This window comes from Myripristis murdjan, chromosome 11 (genome assembly GCF_902150065.1).
Source record: "Myripristis murdjan chromosome 11, fMyrMur1.1, whole genome shotgun sequence".
NCBI lineage: Eukaryota > Metazoa > Chordata > Actinopteri > Holocentriformes > Holocentridae > Myripristis > Myripristis murdjan.
Window position 1 is genome coordinate 4,331,489 of NC_043990.1, and position 16,879 is coordinate 4,348,367.

General features: G+C 41.4%; 1 protein-coding gene across 1 annotated transcript in view; it reads right to left on the reverse strand.

Moving 5' to 3' along the window:
* tnxbb (tenascin XBb) overlaps positions 1–16,879 on the reverse strand; it is a 55,211-nt gene that overhangs the window by 26,869 nt on the left and 11,463 nt on the right. Inside the window, exon 5 of the mRNA XM_030063887.1 lies at positions 13,721–13,836. Within this exon, the coding sequence (XP_029919747.1) occupies positions 13,721–13,836 (116 nt within the window). The remainder of the gene's footprint in view (positions 1–13,720; positions 13,837–16,879) is intronic.

Genomic DNA, 16,879 nt, shown 5'->3' on the forward strand with positions numbered 1-16,879 from the left:
AATTGGCCTCTTTTTATGTCGGTGACAGTTTGGTTTTGACTGATTCATGGAGTGAGGTTAACTGTGTTTTCTTTGTTCGGCGGCCCGCTCTATCCTCAACACAGCCTTTACAAATACCAATCCAATTAGTCATTTTCCACTTCTTTAATGCCTTCTCCTGCAGATTGATCACATATGTTTGTGAGTGGACAGTCTTGGTGAACAAGTGAAATAGAGGTTAGTGGTTTATTTAGTTAAAGAGAAAATAAGTTTGATTTTTACCCTGTCATACAGCTCAAAATTATCATAAAGTAGCTCAAAATGATCATAATGTATCTGCAGGGGATTGATTTAGTTGTTGATCAGTCCAGCCAATGACTCGACGATTACTTCAGCAGGTGCAGCGATTCTTGGAAAACTCACTTTCCGGCCTCAGCTCTGTTTTGGGACACAAATTTCGAAACGCTTCCATGACCCCACATGGACAGCCTAGTGACCCAAAATATTTTGAAGACACGACTACAGACAGGAAGCAGACATTCAGTTGGGATTTTAAAAAATGTGTAAGGGTGGATACACCCATCCTCATCCCTGATGATCTGGGTTCAATTCCTAAATCATGACAACTGTGAGTTTAACTTACCTAAAGCAAGATTTTTCCTAAATATTTTGGTTGCTTTTAATCCGCGCTTTTTAATCATCTTTAATATGCCGTAAATGCTGTAATTAAGTAGCTTTTTGTGTAATTGTACTTTTTGAGCATTTTTAAAGTTAGTAATTTTACTTTTGCCTAAGTACATTTTTGCTGCTACATTTTAAATCAAATCCACTACAGAGAACAGATTCTACTGACATCTTGCGTGGCCTTTCGCAATAAATGGTTATTTAGCAAAGATTAAAGGAGTAATCTGTCTTTACTTTTTTGGCATACTTTTTGAATTTTCCAAAATTTCCACGTAAAAGAATCTAGCTGGAACTTTGTGCTCTCGTCCTTTTAGAATTTCATTGGTAAGGATCACACCTAACAAAGTTTTTCCTCTAAAAAAACTTAAAATACTTAAAAATAACTTTTCCTCTTAAGCGCATTTCAAATGAGCCACTTTTTACTTTTACTTTAATAGATTTTTACCGCAGTACTTCTACATGAGTAAAAATATCATCAAAGGAGCAATACTTCCACTTGAGTAGAAATTTCTAGTACTCTTTCCACCGCTGCATAATCCTCACATGATTCAAGTCTACTACATGTCATCTGTGTTTCAGAGTTTTATTAAATGTTTATGACATTAATATGGAAGAGAGCAAAATGTGATTACACCAGTTTATCAGAAAAAGAGGCCCAACAGAATTAGACGGTATGCACTTGTAAAATGTAACTGCAATATTTTGTATGCAAACCTTATGAGCTCAACCTCATAACTACACTTTTGATGGTTTTCATGGTTTTCAATGAACTCATTGAAAATTGAGGTTTCAATGGTGCTTTGTCATGAAAAATATATGTTTTTTTTTCGCCTCATTCCTGCAAATTGATGCTTGAAGTTTCTGGTTTTGCTCCTCAGCAGCAGCAGCAGCTTGTGGGATGCAGGTTGCCATGCTGCAGCTCATGTCAGCACAGCACAGCCAAAGTGTGTGTCGGATGATTCGATGTTGTTTCGTATGCTGTTTTGTTGCTAACGACACACCCACCTCTGAAGCGTTTGTTAGGGTTCCCAGGAGGTAGGAGAAGAAATGTCTGAGAGGCTGCTTCGAGTGGAATGATCGAGAAAATGCAGCAAATATTTTAAGGAGCCCTGGAGAAGATGTGGTGTTGGTGTCTTCCACATGGGCGTTGGCTTCAGAGCCGATCGGCTTGTGACTCTGAGATCAGATGCTCTCACTCGCTCCACTCTGTTTTCTTAGAACATCGTTAAGACGAATCTGCCAAGCTTGCCCTCGGCTCATGTTTTTATGCCTCTTCTTCCAATAATAAAAAATAACTGCTGGCTCAACATCTGTCTTTTTATTCCCTAAAGCCACGTGTGTCTCGGGGTAGTTTCCTGTGGTTGGTGCAGATTACGTTCTCACTCAGGACAAGCTGGACTTCAAACGCCACCGTGACTCAGCTTCTAGGGCGTCTTCGGTGCAGTTCTGTGGGTTTTAAATGGCATCACTCTCGCTGAACCAGACCCAAGGATTAAACTCTGCACGGTTTGAGCAAACCGAGTGCAAACCCACTTGGTGTGAATGTGTCCTTGTTGTTTTTTATTTGACATTAGCCCAGCTAAAGTCATCAGCGCTGATTTTCCATCTTGTGTTAAATTACATCACAGGTCTTCTATCCCTGTTTGCAGGTTCATTCTAGGACTATTTACATGGTAAGCACTTGGTGCATGTCACTTCTGTATTATAGAGCGCTTTGAACTGCATTTCGGTGCTATACAAATACTTTCTTCTTCTCCTTCCTCTTGTTACTGTTACATTATCTGGACTATCTTGAGGCGTTCAAAAACCACTGAAAATAAATTTGCAACTGCTGTTTAACCTGTTAATAACTAGTGTCAAAATCAGCGTGCTGTGAGGTGAACCAGCCTCGCAGGGCATTTAGCGTTTCAGAACATAGTCATGTGACACTGTTCTCACCAAAGGAAGCTGGACTGGTGGCTCAGCATAACCATTTCTACCTAAACAAAACATAAGTCAAACACCAAGTGACTGACTGAGCACCTCCTGCAGAAATCTGACAGGTGTTATCTTTAGTATGAAACCAAGATTATTCATATAGAATCAGGAACGTCTGCTCTACCTCCTGAGCCACATCTGTGTCATGTTTCCTCCCTCCTCGGCAACCACTCAACTGCCCTTGAGCAAGGCACTTAAACCCTGTGGAGCTGCTCCGTGGCCGACATCAGACAGCTCTTGTGGTCCTGCACTATGCTGCTAATGTTTGTCGCTTTGTTCACAGTAAAACAGCCAATCAGAGCGGAGTGAGGTTGCTATGCTCAAACCTGACTTTTACTGGAGCTAACCAATAGTGTTGCATATAGGCAAAGAAGGGGGTGGAGCCTCTAGTTCTGACAGCCAACCAGAACAGTGAGTCTAACTCGACGAAAGCCCCTTTAATGTGTTTCTAAGTACATATAACTTCTCTGTGAATTTGACCGTGCTCGGCCCGGTGAGGGTTAAAAAGTGTGTTTCCAGTGCGCTCACGTCTCTGGCAGCGAGCGTCTGTTGACAAGGAAGAGCAAACAGTTTAAGACCCGGCTGAACCGTTTTGAAATATTGTGCACATCAGGATGTTTATAATTGACTCAAGATAATAAACACAAATTTGTACTGTGGATTATTTGGAGAAGCTTGCAGCAGCTACTGCCTTGTGACTCAGCTGGATGAGCCGCATGTTGAACAGCCAGAGTCTGTTGTAACTCTGCAGGGGGTTTTTCAACTTTTTCCTGTTGTCTTTGTACCCAGTTTCTTCATGTCTTTAAGTGCAGACGGGAATTTTGTATTTACAGGTTAGGAGCTCATGTGTAACTAACTCTATAAACTGTTATTACAAGAGAATTTGAAAATACTGATGGCACTAAACGTTTCATAATGGGAAAAATGCTGGCTTTCTACTTCAAAAACTAAAACTGAGAGCAATATATTATTTTCAGGTATATGATATTTTCAACTTGCTGTGGTTGCCCCATGTCTGATGTACGATCTTCCGACATGGACTTGAAGGCACCATCAGATATGTGATGCTCTGCAATGGGTGCGATTTAAAATGCAAGTGCAATTTGTCAACTTAACCCTTTATAGGGCAAGTGACTATTTTTGGTCATTTCAAAAATTTTACATATCAGGCCCATCCCCTGTCTCAGTTAGTTCAATAATCATTTGGTCTTCACCCAGCCAATCAGCAAAGATCGCTCTACATCCCAGGTCACATGATTGTGGCATTTGACCAATCTCATTGGCTTTGATTTTCTATAGGAAAATGAAAATTTAATTTTTTTTTTTTTTTTTTTTTTTTTTTTTATAAAAGTAATAAAATCATGTCATGTTCACTAATAACAGTCTAGGGTTGTTTTTTTTTTTTTTTTAATTTCAAAGTATTTCAATGAGTGCCCTATAAAGGGTTAAACATCCTGAAGCAGCACTGAAATTACAGAGGGTGAAAAATACCCAAACAGTAGTAGTACACAGAAATGTACTTGGTGTGTATAGACAGAAAAATGCGATTTGATTTCACTCCTGAGCTGTTTGCACCCAGAAGGCCGATGACAGTGAAGAATCATCCCCTCAGCCTCCATCAGAGAGCACAATAGCGGCTTTGAGTGCTCGGTAATCGCTGGCATATGTCAGCATGGGGCTCGCCTGCTGCTCGTTTTTTGAAATACGATCAGGTCAGCTGATTGGTTTGTAAGCCCTTAATTGATACCATAACCTGCTGGACGTTGTGTGGCACCCTCAGTCAGGGTTGTGCCCCGCCGGGTGAAATGTTACGACTCCGGATGCTGCTCTGTCTAATCTGAATCTAGATTACAGAGCGGCGAGCCACGTGTCTCTCAGCTCCGGTGCAGGGTTTATTTGACAGTGTGACGAGATTCAGAGCAAAGTGAGATATTCACCGTTTCCACCACAAAACTGACACCTGCTACTATAAAAGGACTGGCGGATTACCGGACACATGTTTAGAATTAACTGAACATAACAAAATGCAAATTTATGTTGTGGATTATTTTGAAAAACATTACAACTAGTGCTGGTGCTTTGTAACTCAGCTGGATGAGTCTAATGTTAAATGTCCCAAATTGTCATATTTTTTTCGAAGAATAGAAGGCAACCTAGGATTCTGACTCACTTTTACAGTTTGTGTCCTTTAAATGATTTTTTTCTTTCCATAAAACATAGATAGTTATAGTTATAGACATATAGTTGTTTGTGTTGTGTTGTTTTGTTTGTTTGTTTTTGGTACATTTGCATGCATTCTTTAAGAGTTTGACTTGTTTAGGGCACAAAAAACAACAATCATGACTCATTTGATCACGTTTGCATGCTTGCAAAAAAATCAGCTGTAAAATCTATTTTATTAGTTCTTTTATTTAACAGTTTATTAGTTATTAGATCTTAAAATGCCGCCGACTGTGTCCACTTGAAGAGCGGTTCATGAAACAAGCTCAATTTAGCTGAAATTGAAACATCACATTTTCCTTCTAGCTTTCATTTGTATCAAGAATCACAAGAATTTAGGACTCGGTATAACTTTAATTTACTTGTTAAGATGTCGGCGGGGCAGCGAACATCTGAATTACAGACAGGGCTTTTACTGTAAGCTCCATGCATTTATTTTCATTCCCCTGTTTATGTTCTGTACAATAATTGTAAAAAGGTGTCGCTCTCCAGTGGACCGTCATGGAGGCCAAACCAACCGTTTAACGCCTCGCACGCCTCAAACGAAGCCTGTTTTTATGGAGGCGGTCTTCCGTTATCTTCTGAAGCTGCTGGGAACAGAAAAGCGGCAGCGAGCTCACCCTGTGGTGTTTTTCTTGGCACAGATATCGCGGATCTACACGTTTACGGGGCTCGTAAACCCATCATGTCTTCCAACAGCCCGTTAAGCCACACTCGGTGAAACTAACTTCTTGCCATACGGATAAAACACAGAGGCGAGGGGCGAGTGAGGTTGATGAGTAGATGGAGAGAGAGAGAGAGAGACACAGTTATCCTCGCTGTCAGGTGGCACTTTGCTGCTGCAGGTTGGTGGATTTCATGTTATTAAAAACTACGAATTCTGTGTTGCTGACCTTGTAGCATTATGAAATACTTTAAAAGCCAATAGTTGAAAAGGACAATGCTGTCAGTCCAAAAAAAAAAAAAAAAAAAAGAGATAATTTTCTGGATTTATTAGTAGTTGCCATTTTGGAAATGAAGGCTTGGTGTCTGACAGCCGTATGCTGCCTGAGGGAGCAGGGGATAAATGGGCACTCCAGGCAAAAAGCCCTTACAAATTCATCAAATGAAGGTAAAAGTTAATGATGAGGGGGCAAAAAAAATCTCCCAGTGGGACACTGTGAAAATTGTTTCGTTTTTGATTAGGAAATAATGGAAGCAGCAGAAAATGTGTCACTGCACAGACGAAGGGGGAGAGAAAAAACACCGAGCAACACAAACACAAAGCCTGGTGCATCTGGGAATGCAAGAGGTGGGAGAGTGGGGTTTGTACATTTTACAGGAAAAGTCACGAAAGTTGACAGGGTTCATCCTCTGGGAAGCATGAGTGTACTTTGCAAAGTTTGGGGCAGGGTAATCCGCCTGAGAGATTTTGAAATATCAAATTTTACATTTATGGATGGTGCAAGGGGAAAGGTAAAGGGATCATCAAACCAATCAATGGGAATCTTCCTTTGGGGAGCATGAATGCACTCAATACACACCATAGCAATCTGCTAGTTAGATTTAGATGATAGTGTGCAAACGTGGCTCATGTCAGGGTGGTGCAGGTGATTTTGGCCTGAGGGTGGCAGTAGAGGAAAACTCATTAGTTCACCAGAACTGACAGGGTTCATCCTCTGAGGAGCATGACTATCAGCCCAGTAGATTGTGAGACATCAAATGTGACATTTTGGCCTGAGGGTGGTGCTAAGGGAAAGGTGATGGTGACACCAAAATTGATAGGGTTCATTCTCTATAGGGAGCATGAGTACACTTAGTCAATTACTTGGTAATCCTTCCATTACGTTTAAAGATATGTTGTGTACAAGTCAGATGTTTGTCCTGAGGGTGGCACCAGAGAAAAGGTCTAGATTTTGAGAGTAAAGTGTTGACTTAACGGATGGACAAATGGACGGATGGACCAAGACACTCAATGGATGATGGATTGGACTGATTGAGCATAAAAAAAACAACAAATACAACACCAACAGAGAGAGAGAGAAAAAACATAATCCTTAGACACTGAATGCTCTGCAGGTTTCCATATTTCTGATCCACTTCCAGCGACACACATGCCTGAACTGTTAGCTCTATCAGTTGTTTGACAGCCGAGCTTGTTGGAAAAGAAAGGAGGACCGGTTTAAAACAAAAGAGCCTGGACATTTAAATGCTCTCACAGTGACAAATTACCAATCATCAGCCTTTTATCCAAAGCTCTTCATCATCAGACATGGCTGTGTGGCTGAAAAAGAGGCCCCGCAGTTGTTCAGCTGCATGAGATGCGGTTTAGTTTTGTTTTTACTGCAGATGGATCAGCTATGAGGGGATGTGTCTGGCATGATCTGCTGTTTCACCGGTGGGACCATGAACGCTTCAGAGGTGGACAAAGTAGAGCATCACCGCCTTGGTTCAATGTGAAACTGGATTTTATTTTTTGAACGTATAAGAGAAAACCAAGTCCTGTTAGAAAACCATGTTCAGGGCAGTTTCTCAGTCACCTGTTTGAGCTGAGAAACAAAGTCCACAGTTTTCTTTAATGAGAAAAAAAACACTGGCACGCTTTTATTTCCTGACATTTCCTGGAGGAACTTACCTATCTGACATATTTACACAGCTGAAGTGAGTAAACGTCTCATTGCAAGGAATCAACAGCGGCATCTTTTTGCTCTCAGATAAAACTGAAGGCTTCGGGAGGAAACTGGCTCTGTGTAACAGGCAAAATGCTGGAAAACTCTCCACACATAAACTTGACTGATTTAGTTAAACATCATCTGTCCCAGCTGGCTGAGAAATCCACATGGAGTTTTCCCCAGAGATGGCAATCTTGTGGATTCTGGACTCTCTGCTGCCGACGGCTTTGCCCCATCCGCAGAGCTGGAAACTGGGCTAATGGAGCTGTCTGCTGATAGCCGGCTGCGGTCACAGCTGACTGAAGGAATATCCTCGTCCTGCAGGAGAGGCTGTTAACTTTCTTATCTGTGTGAATCTGGGTTTTCACATTGTGGCCGCAACCACGTCCAAGGCCAGGAGCAGTCTGAGAGCAGATCACACCGAGGCTGAATGAGGCTGAATTTTTCTTTACAGCAGAGTGAGAACATTTTACAGCCACACTGAGAATCGAACAGGCTACATAAATGTGACTATTGAACCCTTGGCATTTGTTGTGTTTATGATCCTCACAGATTTGGAGATGGAGACGGCAGCAGCTGTTTCTGATGGCAGCTGCAGCCACAGAAAAGCTCAGCTGCTCTTGAATTATTTTTGCCCCGTTGGCCGGCGGCGGGCCAAAGGACGGCCACGTCGGTCCATCAGTCGCTCGGTCGGTTTGTCCGTTCAACAATATATTTAAAGATGACAAATCCTGAAATCTATTGGCTGCATTACCAGGAAATTTGGTGGCCACGTTCATGCTCCTCAGCGGAGGGACCCTGTCAGTTTTGGTGGCCGTTCCTCTAGCGCCACCCTCAGGCCAAAATATCAACTTTGAAAGATATCACGAAATGTAATTGTGCCCAATCTGATGGGACTATATGCACTGATTGTCATTCGTCTGTTCGTTACACAGCGACATAACTTCCAAATGAACACTTGGATTTCCATCAAATATGGTGGGACCGTTGATCATGAGCCAGGGAAGAAATGCCGACCTTCTCTTGCATATTGGCCAAAAGGGGGCGTGGCAAATCACAAAAAGGCTCTGAACCTCTGGATGGATTCACACGTCATCTCAAAACTTTGAACAGATACGTTATGGGTCGCAGAAATCCTGATCAGCTTTTCAGGCCAATCAATCACTGATCTGCACCGCTGATGAGGGAGAGCATGTGTCCTTGTCAGCTGATTGACATAATATTTGATTAGTACATTCATTCTCCCAAAAGGAGGAATCCTCTTGGTTTTGTGCAGCCTGTGAATTTTCCTCTACCCACAATGTTAGGCGAATATATCAAATTTGACTCGTCAAACTCTTCTGGGCAGCTTTCCGTGAATTTTAATGAGCACATCTTATTCGTTGTGGTGTCACCATGAACTTTCCCTTTAGTGCCATCATTAGGTCATCATGTCAAACTGATATTTCAAAGTCTCCAGGGCAGACTGCCATGAAATTTGATATGCACATTAATTTTTTAAGTGCAGTGGATGGCAGGGACTAGTGTCAACACTGGACTGTCCAAATACAGTGTGACGAGAAGAGACAAAATAAGGAAAAACCGCTCAGTCGGCCCTTAATGTGGAAAAAGTCGAGAACTCCTGGGCTAAACCGGCAGGGCGGCAGCTTATTCTCACAGTTGCTTTAGATCTAATGAGTCCTGATGAGAATATATGTAATTTATTAGGGTATTTGTCTTTTTTTCTTTTTTGAAAACTGTTTTGCAAAAAATGATGATGGTTACAAATGTAAAGGGCATCATATATGGTTTTCTCTCTGTTTTATGGAATAACCATGCAGTTGTTTTTTTCTGTGTTCCTGCAAACTGTGCTGGTGTGTGAACAGACATGACTCTCTCAGATGATGTCTGCAAATTTGTGATGTTTTTGTCCTTTTGTTTATCCTCGTGTCCTTTTGGTTTCTCGGGCTTCTTTTAGTTCTTGGATGAAATTCTTCTCTGGGCACATTCGTACATTTTTAATTTTCAGACGATGTTTTGCCGAGGCCGATTATAGCGTATGAATTATGTTAGATTTGGCGTAAATTGTGTGAAACGGAGCTCCAGTCAGTGACCCGGCGGCTTTGTTTATGTGTATGAATCATGACGGCGTCTCAAGTGGCTTCGTAAAAGTTCAACGCTCTTTTGTTTGGCTTCCCAAGGACAGAGGAAAAACTCTTGAGTTGCTGAACAGTAAACTCATTGCTGAGATAGCACTGGGAATGCAAGAAACACACACACACACACACACACACACACACACACACACACACACACAGAATGATGTCAGGGAGGGAACGGTTAGTCAGGATATAAAAGCCTTGCCATTTTTATCCACCGTTGCCAGAGGCAGTCAATACTCTTTTCCATGGAAGGGTAAGATTTGTCGTTCTGTGCCATCTTTTTGACTCCTTTGGGATTACGGGGAATTATGTGGCACATTTTTATAGCATTTGTCATGGAAATGAAGCTTGGCAGTGTCTTCATTAGAGGTTCTGCTGCACAGAGCTTTGCCCTCCAAACATGGCTCAGAGTCCCGGCCTAATTTATTAGATGTCATCTGTAAATCTTTGTGATTTTAAGTGAATTTTATGGAACATTTTGTAATTGGATTTGTCACGGAAATGATACTTGGCGATGGCGTCGCAGTTGCAGCTTGCATCGCTTTGCCCTGAAAACAGAAAACAGCTCCCACAGTCCTGGTGTGTTTTCTTCGGTGCCATCCGTGTCTGTTCTTTGAGATTTTCAAGGAAATTTTTATGACTCTCGCAGTCACAGAAATGATACTTGGCAGCGTCTTTAACACAGACTGTGGTGTCCATCAAGCCTGAGAGCAGCTCTTACAATGATGTCATAATTTATTGTACACATGTACATCAATCTTGGGTTTTTACGTAAATTTCATAAAACATTTTTATAGTATTTATGATGGATATGAATGCTGCAGTGTCTTTTCAACACGCTGTACACAGCTTCACCCTTAAAACGCTGTCAGAATATATTCCCTGCCATCCCTCAGTCTCCTCTGGGATGCTCAGGACCTGCGAGGGTCACAGTTGCAGAGTTTTGCTCATGGAAACATGGAAGCTGTACTTTGCCCTTTCAGCAGCACCACAGAGCCGCTGGACGCCTCCGGCTCATAAAACCCTGTCAGACTCCTTTTGTTCGCCATCCAGAGATCTACTTTGGGATTTTATGGTCTTTTTTTTTCTACATCATGTATATAATACCATGCAAAGTCTTCTCAGTGTCACCCTGTGTTGAGTTTCCCCACTGATAATAAAAAAAAAATCCTAGAATAATCCATTCTATACCATCATGACAAATTCAAAAGAATATTTTTTGATGCTTGTATAGAAATGACCACTGGGATTTTTTTTAAAGGCCAATAAAACGCCAGTGTTTTTGTATTGAAGCAGATAGCCAATGTGTTGCAGCCAATGGCAATACTCAGTATCTTTCAGTTTAATCGTTTTTATGCCCCAAAATTATTAATTATCCACTGTTTTGCATGCAATGTTATCCTTGAGACAGTTTTTTAGACTGTCACGTGACACTAAAACTCTCCACTGAAACCAGACTAACAGCTAGCAGCTCTTTCAGCCCCATCTCCACTATAAAAAAAAAAAAAATCACTGTTGATTAGATGAATAAATAAATAACATGTTTAAAGAAATCCTATTTTTATGCACCTGCAGTCAGGAGGAACTTCCATCACATCAGAGGTGGATGACACTGGCCGACCCAGGACAAAATTGGCTCAATTTATTGGAAAACTCATATATGATTATTAAACCCTAATAATCTAATCCGTTCACCGCAACTTCATAAACAATGTTGCTGCTAAAAAAGGACATAAAATCCTGACATTATTCTTTTAAATGCCATCTCCCATCTTTGTGTGTGTGGTGTAAAGTCCAGGGACAGTAAAGTAACTATTTCTTGTCATGATTCTGGACGATAATGTCATTTTAGAAGAATATTTATTATGAAAGTAACTCTTTTCAACCTGCCTGCATGGGAGCGCTCAGTTTTGAATCGAAAGCAACCGTAAAAATCCTGGGATAATTTACGGTATGCCGTCCATGCATCTCCTTTCCGATTTTCAGGAAATTTCATGGGTCATATTTTGGCCGTGTTTGTGATGGAAACGACACTTGGCAAAGTCTTTTTCTTCGTTTTTTTTTTTTTTTTTAAGCGCTGTGGTGCACAAAGCTGCTGAGTGACTCTTTGAATCCATACAAAATTTATTATGTTCCATCTTTTCAGGGTTTTGGGGGAAATCTCATGGACATTTTGTTTTTATATAACGGAAATGATACTTTGAGATATGATTTCAGCATTAACTAGCACACAGAGCTGCCTCTGCCTACACACAGCCTCATATGATGTGTTCGATCCAACCTGGGAAGCAGTTAAGGCATTGAACAGCTCTATTGTTTTACATACGATCAATGAGGTGACACGTTTGAATGTTCATAAATGTTTTTATGCAGTTTGTTATGGGAATAAATAATGTCAGAGTGATGCATGTTGTCAGTTTAAGACGGTAGAAGTTGCTTTCGCTCAGTGGATGCATTACGATTCATGCTGCATGTTCGTTGGACTGAGTTTACCACGGCAGGCATCTCAGCCGCTAAAAAACAATCCAAGCAGATTTTTACGGTTTCTCTGCAGGCCTCATTTCCCATCTGCCATGTTTGAGACACAGTAAGGGTCTCCGGGAAACTTCAAGCCCTGGTTTTGAGGTGATTTTTCATGAATGCTTTACTGTTTCAACATGACCTGGCGGACAAGCGGCTCCGACCCCTGAACGGCTCTTAACGTCCTGAGAAACGGGACGCCGTCCATGAGAAAAGCCTCCTGGTTGTTTTGGTGTGGAGCCACTTCTGTCGACAAATACATCTGCTGTCTGAATTATTACAGCAAATGTATGTATGTGTGTGTCCTTCCATTTTTCTGTCTTTCTTCAGTTTGTGGGAAGAGGAACAGAGTCCAGATGGGTGAACAGTTAAATTCTGGCCTGTTCTGGCAAACACCTCTTTCTCTCCAATATTTTACTGATCACATTTAAAGGAAAGTTGCAGTATTTTAGCAGTTGCAGGCTGTGTGTCTGATTTCTCTGCCGTGCTATCTATCTGAAAATAAAACAGCGTCACTGACTGTGTAAGCACTGAGAAAAAAAACACGCTCCAACTCAACTACACATGCATGAATATCTATGTGCTTTGAAATGTTCTGTTCATTGTTGGAAAATATTTCATTTTCTTTCTCTCTGTTTGTTTTTATGTTCTCTTTCCTTTTACATGTTCAAAATAAATCAGAATGAATGAATGAATGAATGAATGGACTTTGGACAAAACCTGCCTGAGGAGTTCAGGCTGGATGAATCTGTATCATCTCATTAATCATTAATTAAAACCATTTTTGCATACTTGTTTTTATGTAATAATCTTTAATTAATTGTGTTTGACCTCTGTGTTATGACTTTGTTTTTGTGTCTGGCCTTGCCTTCACAATTCTTATGTTACTTTCAATGCTCTGCAATCAATTTTATATTTAGTTTTGCCCATTTAACTGTATTGTATCCATGTTTTGAATATTGCTATAAAAATAAGGGCTGTAACTGTTATTATTTACCCTCTTCTGTACGCATTATGTGTGTACCTGTGTGTCAGTGTTTTGCCTTGAGCTTCATTTTAGGGTTTTTCTTTTTTTCTTTTTCTTTTTTTTTTCTTTGGGTGTGTTGGATCTCTTAAAGTTAAACTTGAAGCCAACATGACAGAGGCTCGCATTCATAAATAGTTTCTATACAGATTTACAGATAATTTATTGTCCTTTAACATGGAGATTTGTTGTTGCTCAGCGCCTCACTGAGAAGGGAAGATGCTGAAACATGTCCCCCCCCCATAGACTGAAGATGTTATTATTCCAGTCGTCTTCACTGTTGTGTGTGTGAGCCTCCGTCATGCTGGTTTCATGCCCATTAAAACACCTGAAAATGACCTCTGGATGCTAAAAATACCAACTTATTAGTGAATTAAATGTTGCAGCCCTGCATCAGTATTTACATGGCTTAGATGATTTTGCAAACTTGCTGTGCTGCCATGACAGGATCTTTTTTGTTTTGTCATCAGTTAATTAAAGGTGAATGACACACGGCAGAGGTTAGTGTCTTCCTGTGTGCGTACCTGGCTGGTGAAGGTGAGGTGGTACGTGTCGTACTGGACGGGGGGCGGAGTCCAGATCAGAGTGACAGACGTCTCTGTGATGTCCTGCGTGCTCAGCTGGGACACACCCGACATGACTGGAGAGAGAGAGAGAGAGAGAGAGAGAGAGAGAGATTTGTTATCAGAACTCTATCATGTGACACAGGCTTCTTCCCCGTCCTTTCCTTTATGTTTTAATAAATAATACGCAGTTGTCAGATGTAAAAATGAAAAAGAGATTTGAATCTAATCGAAACGCAGCGTTAAACATCAGCTGCCCTTCAGCAACAGAACAGATCGCTCTATTGAAGACAAAAACTCATTAAGATTTTCCATGAGTCAGCAGAAGAGAGAGAGAGAGAGAGAGAGAGAGAGAGAGAGAGAGAGAGAGAGAGAGAGGGGCAAAGACAAAGAAAGAAAAAAAAAGAAAGACAGAAAGGGGTGAAATATAAGAAGGGGGGCAGAGTAACTGTGAACAGAGCACAATAAAACAAGAATAGAACAGAATAGAGTAGAATAGAGTTGACTGAAGGGGCCGGAGGAGAGAGGGGATGGAGGCCCCGACAGAAACATCTGGACATCAACAACAAGAGCAAACACAAGATGCATTTTAATGCATTCCATACTGCCAGCATCATCGCTCCGCACATAAACTCGCCTCCCGTGGCCCCGCCCATCGCCACAGCGTGTGAAACAACACACACTGTGTATGTGAAACAACACACACTGTGTGTGAAACAACACACACTGTGTGTGAAACAACACACACTGTGTGTGAAACAACACACACTGTGTGTGAAACAACACACACTGTGTGAAACAACACACACTGTGAGATGAAGACGTAATGCACACATTTCCATAGAAGAGGCTGCCTCACATTGTAATGCCTGTAATCCCTGGAAATATCTCCCAACTGAGCCCGTAAGCCGTGCACATCCCTGCTGCAGAGCGCTCTCCGCTGACGTAATGCCCCCCTCTCCACCCCCCACCCCACCCCCCCACTGGCGGCCATGTTGGAGGAGAACTTATAACTGTGTCATCTCGACAGAATTCAACAGCCGTGGTTCATTTCTGTGCTGTTTTTGACTGGGAGGCGATAGATTTCAGTTTTAGTTTGTTAGCTGGTGCATCATTCTCTCTGGTGCACATGATTTAAATCAACAATCTGCACATTTTCATCATAAATTTCCATTTTGGTTTGATGCCATACAATATTCAGTTAACCTCAACGAAGATAATGAAAGCTTTTGCTGCTGGAAACACCTCTGTGCAGGCTGCTGCTTCCCAGGAAAAAACCTTTACTAACAGGGAAGTGATGGATTCATGTTTCTGGCTTGTTTGAAATATAAATAATAGAGAAAAAGTGGACATGAGCAGATATTAGGTGAAAAGCCATGCCCACTATCACGCCCCTGTTTGGCTCTATTGTGTTTAGGCACATGATAGACTCTGAGCAAAGCGCGCTTACACAAACACAGACACCAACATGAGGGCTGTTCCTTGTGTTCTCGCGTCGCAAAATGTGAAACAACACAAACCCCTATTGCAACGCCATGCGTTTCAGGAAGGGGCAGTCGCTGCTAAAAAGCAACTCCCAGTGAAGAAAAACCAACAACTTGATATGTTCCTGTGAGAATTCATGCCATTTTTTTTTTTTTTCTTCCCTGCAAAACTTTTTTTGGCAGTGATGGAGGATCATGTAAAACATCCGTTCCTACATGGCAGCTGTTTTTAAATCCTCCTATCAGCCGTCACATTGCCTTTGTTCTATTCTATAAATCTATAACCTCAGACTGGACACGGGAGTTGATGAACACGCCTGTGCAACATGAGCAAAAGAGCCTGCATTTGCATTTGCCCATGCGTCTGCAATCTTATTATTTTGCCAGGTGGTAGTCTGGAGGGGTTGTGTGTGTCTGTCAGTGTGTGTGTATCTGTCTGCAGCTGATCTTGCATACTACTTGGCCAGCCTAATATGTTGTTGTGCACAGTTGTGGCTGTTTAATCAACACGATCTCATGGCTGTGGTGATTTAAAACCTTTGAAAAGCAAGCACCGGAGAGGGGAGGATACGCAGGCAGTGCCTCCGTGTCTTCCCTTCCTCCAGTGAGCAAAAAAAGAGGCGGTTGGTCATCCAAGTCCGAGCAGCGGAGAAAGGAAGATATGGCTGAGTGCACTCTTCTGGTTTCTCTCTCTCTCTTTGATATGATTGATGCAGTGGAACAAATGGAGCAGCAGGCACTGGACCCGGATCTGTTCCCTCTGTAGAAAAACTATTAAGGCATTAAGACGCTTCCCATCCCACCGCCAGCCGCCTCTTCTCCGTCATCACGGGACCGAAACGTCACAGACACAGACAAATGGCCTGTGGGAAGCATCTCGCCTTGGTGATTTGACGAATCTCGTGTTGAGAGAGGAAGCTTTCAAAAGGCCAAACTAATAGGAAAAGAATGACAGCTATATTTATTTAATCATTTATTCATTTATTTTGAAGGGAAGGGCGGAGGGGCGTGATTGTTCAAAAACCTGTGGGAGGATATTTCAGCTTCAGATGGGAAGATGATGTGAACGCTTTAAAAACCACTACAACATATTTTATTATGTTTTCGCCATATTGTTAAATAGATACAAATAATACAATATGTCAAAAAGAGCTTATATGAGCCAATATGTCACAAAGGTCATTTTTCATTTCATTATGACTTTAAAAACCCCTTGTCTTAATATCTGCCTCTTGCATAGAACATTTCTCACAGCAACTTAAACAAGTTTAAAGTTAAAGGGTAATTTCATTTTAGTGTCATTTTTAAATATTGGATTAACAGACACATGTACGTCTTAGTGTAACATATTTCATTTTTTCCAATTTTAATCCCATCTTTGCACGTTGTTACTTTATTTTTTCTTTTGAATATTTCAGTTTTTCTCTAGTTTTGTAGATATAGCTGCATGATTCCATGTGTTTCTGTGCAGAGCTTGTGGTCAGATAAGTGCAGTATACTGTACTGTACTGCAGTATATAAAGTTAATTCTTGTATTTTGCAGATTATTAATACGGTGAAGGTAAAGCACACAGAGTTAAGTATCTACACAGTGAGGCAGCATCACACTGTATCAGGATGCCTGTATAACCACTTT